The sequence below is a fragment of the Chlorocebus sabaeus genome, chromosome 4 (genome assembly GCF_047675955.1).
Source record: "Chlorocebus sabaeus isolate Y175 chromosome 4, mChlSab1.0.hap1, whole genome shotgun sequence".
Taxonomy (NCBI): domain Eukaryota; kingdom Metazoa; phylum Chordata; class Mammalia; order Primates; family Cercopithecidae; genus Chlorocebus; species Chlorocebus sabaeus.
This window is the reverse complement of record NC_132907.1, coordinates 41045992-41060476: the sequence shown is the minus strand read 5'-3', so window position 1 is coordinate 41060476 and position 14485 is coordinate 41045992. Positions and strand designations below refer to the sequence as shown.

Below are 14485 nucleotides of genomic sequence, written 5' to 3'. Positions count from 1 at the left end.
ACTTCTATCACTGCTTACCTACCATAACTTAGAATGCCCATGTATCCCCAGGGGCATGTGTATCCTGGTTTCGACACACTAATTGGGGCTCTGTTCATTCATGCATTCATTCCACAAACATGTATTAAGCACTTACAACATGCCAGACACTTATCTAGGCATTGGAGATACAGCAGTGAACAAAACAAGAAATCCCCTACGCTCATGGCCCATACAATCTGTTAGGTCTGTGTTGGGTGCTACAGCCACCTGCTGGAGCCTCCTGTGGCCTGCTGTTCTCTCTACTGCAAAGAACTGTATTCCCACTGTAATACTTAATTTGAAATGCCAATGAGACTGGATTAAGGAATATCTAGAAACCTATAAGGCATTGTTTTGGGATATGCCTGGGATGGTGTTTCCAGAGGAGACTGGCATGTGAGTCTGAGTGGACTAGGTGGGGAAGATCCACCCTCATTGTGGGCAGGCACCATCCAATCTGGTGGATGGTGGTGAAGACAGTACAGAAACAGGAAAAAGGTGAATGTGTCATTCTATCTCGTCCCCTGCCTTGGACAACAGAACTCCAGGTTCCCAGGCCTTTGGACTCCAAGGTTTACATCAGTGGCTCCCTGGCTTGCCCGGCCTTCAGCCTTGGACTGAAAGTTACAACATTGGCTTTCCTGGTTCTGAGGCCTTGGGGACTTGAACTGAGCCACACTCCCAGCATCCCACAGTCTCCAGCTTGCAGATGGCCTGTTGTGGAACTTCTCAGACTCTATAATCACATAAGCTAATTCCCCTAATAAATTCCCTCTTATATATCTAAACAGTGGTACAGTTGTCCCTCAGTATCCATGGGGAATTGGTTCCAAGACCTCCTTCAGATATCAAAATCCGCAGATGCTCAAATCTAGATATAAAATGGTATCATATTTGCATATAACCTGTGCACATCCTCCTACATACTTTAAATCATCTCTAGATAACTTAGAGTACCCGATACAATACAAATGCTATGTAAATAGTTACCCTGTTTGGGAAACATTGTTTAGGGAATGACAAGGAAAAATGTCTACACATGTTGGGTACGAATGCAAATTTGTTTTCAAATATTTTCAATGGTGGTTGGTTGAATTCATGGATACAGAATCTACTCACCATATATATATATATATATATATATCCTTTTGATTCTCTCTGGAGAACTCTAATATGTCAACTTAGTCTACAAAGAGCTAGGAAGTGCTTACTACATGCCAGAACCTTAGCTAAACCCAAAAGAATAGAGAGGATGCAGACTGATCCTACACACTATACAGTAAGCATAAAGCCTCTCATTCAGATTCACCTTATGCAATATGTTAAGTCACTGTTTAAATAAGTTTAAGTTCTACAAAGCAAAGACCAAATCATCACCAGGGTCAAGCAGATTCTCTTCTGCATATGTAATATGAATCTACTGGCTATGCTTAACATTTATTTATTTATTTATTTATGTATTTTAATTTTTTTTAAGACACAGGGCCTTTCTCTGTTGCTCCGGCTGGAATGCAGTGGTGTAATCATAACTTGCCACAGCCTCAAACTCCTGGGCTCAAAAGATCCTTCTGTCTCAGCTTCCTGAATAGCTAGGACTATAGGTGTGTGCCACCACTCTTGGCTTTTGTTGTTGTTGTTGTGTTGTTGTTGTTGTTGTTGTTAATTTTTTGAAAACCAGGTTTTGCTATGTTCCCCAGGCTGGTCTCAAACTCCTGGCTTTAAGCGATCCTCCTGCCTTGGCTTCCCAAAGTTCTGAGATTACAGGCGTGAGCCAGCGTGCCCAGCCTTAAAGTTTAAAACATAATTTTGTCCCCAAACTATGCATATTAGTAAACCACATCCTTGGCAGTGACTGCATTCTAGGATAATTTTTAATCATTGACAAAAACAAATTATTCTTCCTATCAAGAAAAAAGTACTAGTTCAGAGGATAAAACACTAAATGTTTGTCAAGAAAACAAAGTCAACTATCCATGAAAAGAAAGTGCACAAAAATGTACAATTCCTAGGGTGGAAATTTCCATCAATCAGATATACTCTTGGTGAAAATCAAAGGCCACCATGTCATTTAAATTGCAAAATTAAAAGTATTTTAAGTTCCTAAGTTAAATAACCCCAAATGTTTCTTATCAAGAAAAAAGCCTCTCCACCTAAACATACAGCTACAATTTATAATTACCAAAAGAAACCTCACAATGGCGCTTTGTAAAGGATGATCCTCATGTAGCTAGTCAATTTCTCACTCCCTCTTCTGTGGTGCCTTTTTAAATTATTATTAGGACATCTACAGTCGGAAGGTAAAAATCATTTTTTCCTATATGAAGTTAATATAGAATACATAATTAGAACTTATTTTCCACTTGTGGTAATATGCTTGCAATTCGATAGCCACTATTTCATACCATTAATCCCTGAAAGTAAAGGCAGCTAGCAGAGTAAGGAGACCTCTGAGAGTGACACAGAAGAATGCTGGCTGGACCACATGGAAGTGGAACTCTTAAATCTGCCTTCAAAAGTGCAACAGTCTAGCCACAAGAACTACCTAGTATAGAATTAACATTCTAATCCAAATGAGAGGAAAATTCTAAGGTTCCATCTTGATCAAAATATTATGATTATAAAAACATTCCAAAGTTCAGCAAACCATACTAAACTTACATAGTCCCATATCCAAACTCTAAACATGCTATAAAGATACAATAAAAAATAGATTGTGTAGTGAACAAATAAGAGATATAGTAGGTTCTAAATAGGGTGCAGTCCATAAATTTGGGGTAAAGCCAGAAATTACCAGCCTCTGAAATTTCGGTTGATTATGAACTTAAAAAATCAACACCAATGATGGGATAAACTGGCACCCTGTGCTCCTGCTGAGATGCACTGAGAAGTATACATTGTCACCTATGGAATATTCCTGTCCAAAATGTTTAATCTTAAACTAATCACGAAGAAACAATTAGACAAATCTAAACTGAAAGAAATTCTGCAAAACAACTGGCCTGGGCCTCTTCAAAAATGTCAAGGAATAAAAGACAAAAAATGTTGAGAAGTTATTCCAGATTAAATTCAATAAATTCATATTGAATACCTACTATCCGGATAACAACAGTGTGTGGTGGCTAAGAATGTATCAAATTCTGCCTCAAAATCCTATTTCTACCAGGTGGAAAAGACATCTAACCATGCCATGTCCTCTCAGTAAAATGAAGATAATAATATTACAGTACCTTCTTCAAAAGGTTATACCTAGTTCAGTGAGTTTGTCTATAAAAGCTTTAGCACAGACACAGCTTAACCCTTAATAAGTGCTCGGCAAATGTCAGTGGTGATCATGACCATGATGATGGTGAAGAGCCACCAGATGCTGGGGAAGGGGAACAGAGAAACTGACTAACATCGTCACTGTCCTTACTGTGCTTACAGCGAGATGTGAGTTACAGAAAAATGACCAGGCAATTCTAAGACAGTGCAATAGATGTACTTTGGCTGATGAAAGGCTCTAGAGTTCAAAGGAGGCCGTTAGGTCTTTCTAAGCAAGGAATGCTGGCACTGGAATCCAGGTAATGACAGAGAGGCGCGGCAACTAGGGTAGGAGAGATCAAACTTGGGGACGGCTAGGATGATGAGGCAGGGGAGTACTATGGATTGAGTCTAGTTCCTGGCTTGGCAGCTGAATGGGCTGTGGTGCCAGTCACTGAGAAAAGGGAGCCCAGGGCATGAGCAGGTTAAGGGGCAGAAAGAGAGTGGGCTCATGCTGGGTCAGACTCAACCGAAGGGCCACCCAAGGGGACTTGTGCTGGAATAACAAAGGCATGTGGCACAGAAGCCCTGATCTTGAGAGAAAAGGATACATTCTGCATTCCCCAGAATAAAACACCTAAACCAAACAGATTTTATCTTGTTCTTGCCTGGACTCTAATTTCAAAACATGAAAAAAGAAAAATACAGCAGTCCTATCAATCTTATGTATTTCACAGTGTAACTATCTTACTGTAAAAATAGAAATTAGGAGGGATATTTGTGGCTCTCGATAGGTTCATTAAACCTAAAATTTTAAATTCCCCTGCTAGAAAGGTGGTATGCTAGCCAGATGTTCTCACTCTACTTGAGAACATTATTTTGCTTACTAAAGGTAAGAAAGAAAACATTTAGGCCAGGCATGGTGGCTCATGCCTGTAATCCCCAGCACTTTGGGAGACCGAGGTGGGTAGATCACGAGGTAAGGAGTTCCAGACCAGCCTGACCAACATGGTGAAACAGATACAGATTTTTGTACTAACGATACAAAAATCAGCCAAGCATGGTGGCGCACACCTGTAATTCCAGCTACTCAGGAGGCTGAGGCAAGAGAACTGCTTGAACCCAGGAGGCAGGGGTTGCAGTGAGCCCAGATTGCCCCACTGCACTCCAGTCCGGGTGACAGAGCGAGACTCCATTTCAAAAAAAAAAAAAGACCTTTATAAACTCTCATTTCCTAGGTTATAAAACATATAACCCCTCACTTATACCCACCGAAATAAAACTGCCAGGAACAACTCTAACTATGTGTGTTCATGTGCCTGTGGGCAAAAACACATATACTATATTGATATAAAGAAAACACTAGATTCAATCTTAGCCCATAGGGTCTCAATTATCAATCCAACCAGAAGCTAGATTTGCCACATAACACAAAACCAGTCTTGCTGCCACACTATGTGCTCATTCAGTGTGTGCCTGACAATGGCTACAGGCAACACTGACTCTGTCTACACACTGTCTTTGAGGTACACTGCACCGTCTGTTGGCTGAATCTCAGATCAAACTGCCTTCGCTCATTTCCTTGTGAAAAAGATGACTGACTGTCCCCAATATCCATTCTATATGCCCCCTTAGCAGTAGAACCCCCAGAGTCTTGGATGCTTACTAGAGTTCACCTTTCCAAGCTTCTTTGGTAGTCGTGTATCATCACATGCCTTAAGTTCTGGCAACTGGGATGTGAGGGGACGTGATGTCTGTGATTTCCAGATCATGCCCACAGAAGGGAATTAGTTGGTCTCCACTTTCTCTTTTCCGCAGAATAAACAAACATACAGGAGTGGTGAACCACCCGCAGCCTGCACATGAGCAGAACCACTGAGGCAATGGAAGAACAACAAGCTAGAAAGAGCCTGAGCTCCTGACTCATGAAGCAAAGAGCTAGATTCCAAAGTGACTCCTGGTTTAAATTTAAAATTTTATATTATTTTATTACTATTTTTAGAGACCAGTTCTTGCTATGTTGCCCAGGCTGGACTTGAACTCCTGGGCTCAGCCTCCTGAGTAGCTGAGACTACTGGCACACACCATCATGCCAGGCCAGCTTGGATTTTTATATGACAAACTTATTCTACTTAAGCTACTATTATTTTGGTCTTTATAAAAACAGCCAAGCCAACATCTTAATTCATTTCCATTCAAATCATTAAAATGTATGATTATGCAGAATTTATGTAATTAAGGTGTGGATCACTTTGTTTTAGAGTTTTTCATTCCTTTATAATGACTGCAGACATCTCAGCATTCCACACAGTTTACAATAAATGCTTATGCTGGAATCTCCAAGGGGCATAATAAACAGGTACAGTTAATACCACTCCCCACCAAATGGTCATATATTAAATCTGCTCTTTAATTTGTTGCTAGAACCAGTATTTGCAGAGTGCAAGACTTCCGATCTATCTGACAAATTTTTAACCTTGGTGTTATATATGATGACAACATTCTACACCCAGCATTAGAACTAGGCTATGCTGGTTTTCTTTTTTCTCTAGGAGAGGAAAGATTGTACTAAGTCCTAAGATCGTACTAAGTACAGATCTAAGTACAGATCTGTACTGTACTAAGTACAGATCGTACTAAGACAGATTGTACTAAGAGGAAAGTATACTTTCCTCTTTGATGCTTATGGTAGGCAGAATAATGTCCCCCATAGAGTCAATTACCATCACAACCCCAAGACGTTCATTTCCTAATCCCGGGAAACTGTGAATATGTTATTTTACATGGCAAAAGGAACTTTGCAGATATGATTAAGGATCATGAGATGGGAGATTCTTCTGGATTATTCATGTAGGCCCAGCTTCATCACAAGCGTCCTTATAAAGAGGGAGACATGAGTGTCAGAGTCATAGAGGAGATGTGATAATGGAAGCAAAAGTTAGAAGTATGGCATTGCCAGAAGGGGCCATGAGCTGAGGAATGCAGATAGCTGCTAGAAGCTCAAAGGGGCAAAAAAAGGATTCCTCCCGAGAACATCCAGAAAGAACACAGCTCAGCCAACACCTTGATTTTAGCCCAGTGAAACCCACTTCAGCCTTCTGACCTCCGGAATTATAAGAGAATCTATGTTGTTTTAAGCCACAAAGTTTGTGATTATTTGTTACAACATCCATAGGAAACTAATACAGTGTCTTTACATGTAGCACTGTATATTGTAATAACCCAACTGAATTAGGGTAGGATTTGTCCAGACCTAAAGAGCTAAATGAAAATAAGCAATTTTAATAATATACAATCTTATTAATAATGTTGTTACTAACATTATCAGTAGTAATACTAATAATAACATACAATTGTTTTGCCTTTTTATTGTAATCACAAAGTTAACTCTCCCTGCCTCCCTCCCCCAGCAAAAAGAAGTCACAGAAATTGAATATGAGTAGGTACAAGCAAATCTTGTAACTAGATAAAAAGGATGATTTATACCCACTAGCAAATGACTCTTCATCTCAAGATGAAACTGAATGCCATTTTTACTGTTATTGTTTTAAAGGATGAATGCTTTCTCTGCTAGTAAAACACATTCAATAATTTCTGCAAAGACCAAAGAAGAATTTAAAGAGTTTTTAAAGCTCTTATTGATAACCAAAATCTGTAACCATGCAGGATATTCTTCTGGTATTATTTAGTTCAAACCTCCATCACTTGTTTCAATTTTAGTTCATGCAGCTGTTGGGTACAGAAAACCAGTCACCCTTGTGGCTTTAGTGTGCTTCAAACAGTACCATTCCTAGAGAACGGCAAGATTCACTGGCCCTAGCTTCATTCATCTGGTCCATTCAATGTTGGCCAAAAGGGTCCACGACCCACAGAAAGGTCACTAGAAGCAAAAATTATCACTGCTCCCTTAACCTGCTTCTTGTCGGCACCAGCTAATTGCCCACCATTGTGCTTCTGCTCCATGATGGTTGTATTATAGCTCCCAACTCAGAGAAGTCTTGGCGCAACACCTTTGGAAAATGCTTACCCTGACATTCCTAAGAGAATTCCAAAGCAATGCCCTTATGCGTCCCTCTGGCCTAGAGCTCATCTATGCCTGACTGTAGAAGGTTCACTTCAAGATCACATTCTTAAGCATGGCCTGTTTTCATTGCCAGGATTTCATAAAATCATTGAACCACAATTGTACTATAAACTCTTGGCCTAAATTTACGTCCCCTCCTTCCTCCTGAACAGAACCAAATGAATGTTGCTTAAGACCCAAAACAGATCCATATAACAGGACTCCTTTTGTTTCAGAAACTAAATTACTTCTTTGTGAAACATCCCTACATTACATTAGGATAATAATACTATCTCCTGTGCTGTAAGTACAGAGTTATCTCCTTGGAGCAGATGCTTGGTTTTAAAGATTGTTTTGTTTGTTTGTTTGTTGCTTTTTATCTGCTTCCCTCTGTCTCAATTTGTTCTGGGCTTTGGAAGCCTTCATATCTCCACCACTGATAATGTCTAAGTTTTTCTACCTATACCTTAAGTTTCCTGCCACATCTTCCTGAGTTAAGGCCCTTTAAATAAGCATCACTGCTTTTCAGGGTCTGGAGAAAGGTCTGTCTACTCCAAACCTCAGTGGGAAAGGTGGACGGCATGCACTGGATATCCTTTGTTGTCTCTGAGTAATGATCTTTATTAAACCTTTTAATGGTAGCATACATTCACCTGTATATCACACGCTTAACCTAGGAAGCTTTCAGTGTCTCTGTCCTATATATGTTCCAATTTGGTCTTGTTCACTTCAGATATGGATTCCTAATATGTAAAATATATTGCTTTTTGCTCCTTAACTTCTAAGTATTTAACTAGCTGCGATTTGGCAATAACATTAAAAGCACCTAGAAAAACAACTCAGCTCAACAATCTAACACTATTTCTCATCCCATAAACCAACCCATAATCTTTTTAGGTTTCCTCTTCTACTTTTTGTTTTACTTGTAACTCAGCATTTATTTCCAACAGTAGCTAATAAGAGTTTGTTTTTGTTTTTGTTTTCTGGTTTGTTTATGTTAGCTGTAATTTACAAGATTTTTTTTTTCTCCTCCCTGTGTTAATCTGCCAAAACAAAATACCTTAGACTGGGTGGCTTAAACAACAGAAATTTGTTTTCTCACAGGTCTAGAATCTGGAAGTCCCAGAGCAGGGTGCCAGCCTGGTCAGTTTCTGTTAAGGGCTCTCTTCCTGGCTTAAAGACGGCCACCTTCCTATGTCCTCACACGGCAGGCAGAGAGAGAGAGAAAGAAAGCCCTTTCGTGTCTCTTCTTATAAAAGCGCTAATCCCATCAGGAGGGCCCCACCCTCATGACCTCATCTAAACCTAGTTATCTCCCAAAGGCCCCATCCCCAAACATCATCACATTAGGAGTCAGGGCTTCAACATATGAATTTTGTGTGGGACACAATTAAGATTGTCACACTCTCTCCTTTTAGGGCCGATTTTTATCTGCCTCGGAACGAATTCATGACCAGCCTTTCTTCATTAAATAAGCAGGGACAGAGACTGAACACCTGTGAGGTCTCAAGCCCAGGCTCAGTGCTAGGTATTCAAAGAGGCATACATACAATTTCTGATATCAGCAGTTCTAATATTCCCAAGTTCTAGATGGAAATACCTTATTGTGCTGGCTTACTGCGGCAGCCATGGAAATATGCCAGTCAGAGCTCCCTTTCTAGAGAAGCACAACTAACTGACGGCCTCTTGCTGCCACAGCATCAGGTCTACTATGGTATTCATGCAGACATTGTGTTTCTGTTGGGCTGCCAGCCAGCACCCAAGTCTACAGAGGTCCTAGAATCACTGCTGTTGTTGCAAAACTCCAGCAACAGGCACCGTTGCTTAGGGAAGCCCTATCCATCCAGCCAAGACTTCTCAGGAATACATGACATTGTAAAATTCTTCCCCATCCCTCCTTCCTTCCCACTCTTCCTTCACAAATGCTGTCAGACCTACAGCATGGTCTGAAGGCTCTCTCTACCTTTTGTGGTTTCCTCCCTCTTTCCACTTCATGAATATCCCCCTAACTTGGGTGCAAATCCCAACCTGGTACCTGCTTCTCAGAGGATCTGGGAAAACAGACTCAGGAATTAACTTCACATAAAATAACTAAAAAATGTGTTTAGCTTTCAAGCAACCTATTCATCTAACTGGGGACAAATACTCATCTGAGACAGCTAAAACAAAAGGTGATAGGAGACATAAGAAAATCTCCTTTTTCTTATATTCAAACAAAGGCAAAACAGAAAATTATTCTCCCTACAACTTAATATAATTGGACATACAGCTATTGAGCATTTGCCAAGGGCCAGATGTTGTGCAAGGTATTGTAAAGGCTATAAAGACAAACACAAGATAGACTCCCTGCCCTCAAGGAACTTACAAGCTGCCCTCCTATCTTTTACTCAGAATTTTTACATCATTCATTTTAAACAAATTCCTTAAGCATTTTGTGCACACATATATATGTTCTTCTGTACAAAGTAGATGAGTAAACAAGATTATTCATGTAAATATTTTTAAGTCCTTACTTAGAAAATAATTTGGTCTTCAAAAGGAAGTGTTACTATATTTCCCATCTACAGTCTCCAAATCCCCTCCCTAAGCCTCTAAAGGGAAAAATGTCAAGACATTTTATCACTTAATCTGGTTAGAAAAGTCCTTCATGCTCATCTACATAGATACATCTCCAAAATCCCAAGTTAAGAAATGAGCTCAAGGCATTTGGGTCAACCGACACAGGCTGGTGGAAAAAAAATAAAAAATCCTCAAACATCTTAAAACATTCATTTTTATTGTTGTATTGTAAAATATCTACATACAAAAAGTATATAAAGCAAATATATAGCTCAAAGAACAACATAAAAAAAACACTGTGTGCTCACAATTCAAGTTAAAAACCAAAATATTACTATAACTTTTTTTTTTTAGACTGAGTTTCGCTCTTGTCACCCAGGCTGGAGTGCAGTGGTACGATCTTGGCTCACTACAACCTCCACTTCTTGGGTTCAAGCGATTCTCCTGCCTCAGCCTCCCAAGTAGCTGGGATTACAGGTGCACACCACCACGCCCAGCTAATTTTTGTATTTTCGGTAGAGAGAGGGTTTCACCATGTTGGCCAGGCTGGTCTCAAACTCTCGACCTCAGGTGATCTGCCCACCTTGGCCTCCCAAAGTGCTGGGATTACAGGCGTGAGCCACCGGGCCTGGCCTACTATAACTTTTAAAGCACTTTTTCTTCCCTCCACTGCTTTAGAACAGTTTCTCAACCTCACGCTATTGACATTTTGGGCAGATAATTCTTAACCAGAACATTTTGGATGCTTAGCAACACCCCTGGCCTCAACCCACAAGATGACAGTAGTATACCACCACCATCACCCCCAGCTGTGACAACCAAAAATGTCTCCATATATCCCCCTGGAGGGCAAAGTCACCCTTTGTTGAGAACTACTACCCCAGAGGTAATCATAATCTGAATTTTTGCTTTTATTTATAGTTTATCAACATATGTAACCCTAAAACAATGTATTGCTTAGTTCTACTGCATTTGAACTTCATAGAAATGAAATTGTACTCCATGTGTTTTCCCGTGACTTGTTTCTTACATTCAACATTGTTTGTGAGATACATCCACGGTGTGTTATTACAAGCTGTAATTCATACAATCATTTTTTTCATATATTTTTGCTGCTGTATTGTAATCCGTGACTCCATAATTATTTAATCCAATCTATTATTGATGGACATTCGTATTACATCTAACATTTTGCTTTTATGAATATTTCTACTAGGAACCTTTCCTACACAGGTCTTCTGGTAATTACATAACAATTTCTCTGAGCTATATACATAGGAGTAGAATTGCTCAGTCACAAGATACGCTCATGTTCAGCTTTATTACTTTCCAAAGTGGTTGTATAAATTTATACCCCCATCAGCAGTAGAGGGTAATTGCCATCACTCCACATGATTTCCAACACTAGGGTCTTCACTTAGTTTTCACAACATGTGGTACCACAAAAATATACATTGCTTACCGTGTAAATCCCAATTCTACAAACAGCAAATGAGATCTGGATACATTCAGACATTTTCTATAAGATTAAAATAAGAATAAGAGATTACAACAAAATGTTTGTACCAAAGAACTGTCTTCATTCCCCTTGCTCTTGTTTCCCTCTTTAAAGAAAATCTGCTATATTCCAACATCTGTTTTATGAGCAAGTGGCTGAATTTCTTCCGTCTGTTTTCTAGGCTAACTCAAATAAGACAAGGATAATAAAGTCTGGGGCATGTGGCTTTATCTTGGGACTATAAGGCAGATACTTTGACCTCTAATACAAGAGCATCATTTAAGGAGTGTAACTTACTGTAATGGTTTCATTTCATTTCTTTCAAATCTGGCTCTAATATCCCATTCTAATGATAAATATTTGGCTGCTATAAGTAGCTTTTTAAGCACTTCTTTTTCAGTTCAATTCTTATTAGATCATAAATGTCTACAATCCTTATAATAGACAGAAAAAAAATCTCTGTAAAAAGGAAACACTCATAGTTAAATGCTGAAAGTTATGAATGGGCTAAATTTTGACAGAAGACTGAGGTCCTTGGTCTCAGAATATCAATGGCAGTACTCAACTTAGAATTCACAACTTCTAACTCCAAAATCAAATTCAGATTCCTAAAACACATGCCCACTCACAAAACCATGCATACCAAACATGACTACTGGTTTCTTTTCCTTTCTTTAGAAAAAGTTATTTTCCCCAACTGAGAGAAATATTTTTAGCACATTAAATTAGTATGTAGTCAAAATAACCCTAACTTTATACAGTCGAACACTGTTATTATGGTTTATTGTTGACAAGTTAAAGCTTCTCCCTAAAGTTTATAATGTCATAAATCTCAGCAATCATGGTTTTATCCATTGTGGCAAGGAGGCAGAGATACAGGATCCTTGGCTTTCTGTGGGAGCCAAAAGACTTCCAAAGATGCAGTCCTTGAGGAAGACCAACAAGTCGCATCAGACCCATTCTGCCAAAAGCTCTTGCCTCTTCAGACAATATCCACAAGAAACTGAACTCTGTATAATTGAAGGAATTTGATAAAGAAAAGATTGGAAAGCCAAAGGCTATATACATGGATATTAAAAATAAAAATTACAGCAATGGAAAATCAAACTAAAAAGACAATCTGTTACGTGAAGCACTTAAACTCAATCTAAACCTTCAAATAATTCCAAACATTCAATGGTGCTATTGTTCAAAACAAAGAGCTGATGATTTCATACTGGGAATCATGATCACATCTATTATGAAGTTATTACTATCATGACTGTAACACTATTGGTTTTATTTTGAATGAAATACACTACTGAAAACAAACCAGGGCCATGTCCCGGCGTCCTCAGAGCCCAAGACTAAGAATGCTCATTACCTTGTCCAAGATCATTCTTCCCATCTACCTTTGGAAATTACCCCAAATTGTACCTTTTAACATAATAGTGAATGACTGAACAACTCTGAGTAAGCTGGAAAAGTTATTTTCCCCAACTGAAAGATTACTGTCATATTTTATGCCACCTGGAATAAAAGATTTACCAGCTTTTCTTGGAGTTAAGTGTTGTCCTGTGACTTAGTTCTTCAAAATGAGATGTAACTGAAAGATGCTTAAAGGGAACTGACTCTGAGAAGGGCCCCTTTTTGCTCTTCTGCCTTTCCTACTTCTTTTCCAGGCTGTAACAGAGACTTAATGTAGCTCCAGTGACAATCTTGGATTGTGAGGGCACAATGAGAACAGCGGACACATGAAGTAGAGCATACAGATAAGAGAACCCAAAGATGCAAATGACCGTGGAGTTGCCATTCCCTCCGCTTCCAGACTTTGTACATGAAATAGAAATCAACCTGTAACTTTTTGTTTCCTGAGACAGGGTCTCACTTGGTTGCCCAGGCTGGAGTACAGTGGTACAATCTGGACTCACTGTATCCTCAACATTCTGGGCTCAAGTGATCCTCCCACCTGAGCCTCCCAAGTAGCTGGGATTACAGGCTCATGCCACCGTGCCCAGTTAATATTTTAATTTTTTGTAGAGACAGGGTTTTTTATTTTTTTGGAGAGTTTTTAATTTTTTGTAGAGACAGCCATGTTTCCCAGGCTGGTCTCGAACTCCTGACCTCAAGTGATCCACCTGCCTCGGCCTCCCAAAATGCTGGGATTATAGGCATGAGCACCGCGCCCAGCCCTCTAACGTATTTAAAAATTGTTGTGTGTCTCTCACAGCCTAATCTAATCCTAAGCAGTAGAGAGCAACATTTGTTTTTAAAAAGTAGGTATCCCCCGTGCCATATGAAAGGGCTCTAGCACCTATCATGAGAGAATAACTCTTCTTATGAGCTTTATCTTTTAAAGAGGGAGAAATATTTACTCTTTAGTTACTAAAAACCTACTTTCCACTCCTTCTCATAGTCTCAAAAAGTACAAGTATTGTTGTTGGGATTGCTAAAATTATTACCCTGAAAACCCTCAATTTATTTTGTGTAACTTTTTTTCTGACTAACCATATTACCTCATTCTCTCTAACCTCTAATCCTTACAAATACTGCCTTATCCTTGAACATCCGACCTCAGGCCAGGTGGCATGTCTATTGCGCCAGCTTGTAAATTCATTCTAACAATAATGTTCTCAACAACACCCTCTTCCCTCTAATTACTAGGAGTCGGATACATAGAGATATTTAAAAACATAACCAAACTTCCTTTGATCACAGTACATGAACTGGTAATAAATTTTAAATAATTATATTATTTCCCTGTATAGATGCTTTATTTGCAAGAAACTATTTTAACTGTAAACCCATGAGACATAAGGCATAACTTGGAATGAAGGATAAGTAGTTAACTATTCCCAATAAAAGAATGACTTTCTATCCCAGATAAACTCTGGCCCAGTAGCCTCTACAGTGATATTCACAAATCCACATCTAGACTTGCCTGAGGAAGAAGTAAAGAATATTATTTCAAAAACAAATCTCATCTTCTTTGCTGCCTCATGTAATAAAATAGCAAAAAAGATGTCAAAAACAAGACAGATTGGTTACAATCTGTTTAAGAGAGGTCTATAGAAAAAGAATGCCTAAGACAGAAAAAAGAAAAAGAACACTAAATTTGAAATTAA

At 39.1% G+C, this 14485-nt stretch overlaps 1 protein-coding gene across 4 annotated transcripts in view; it reads right to left on the bottom strand.

The window, feature by feature from the left end:
* Positions 1–14485, bottom strand: part of ARL15 (ARF like GTPase 15) — a 441334-nt gene that overhangs the window by 401192 nt on the left and 25657 nt on the right. The window contains exon 2 of one of the 4 annotated variants that reach the window (XM_037994658.2): positions 11346–11402. The exons of 2 other annotated variants lie outside the window; for them this stretch is intronic. In XM_037994658.2, coding sequence (XP_037850586.1) covers positions 11346–11399 — 54 coding nt within the window. In that variant the 5' untranslated portion in view covers positions 11400–11402. Of the gene's footprint in view, positions 1–11345; positions 14445–14485 lie in introns of those variants that run through there. One more of the 4 variants, XM_007972273.3, reaches the window with a different exon arrangement.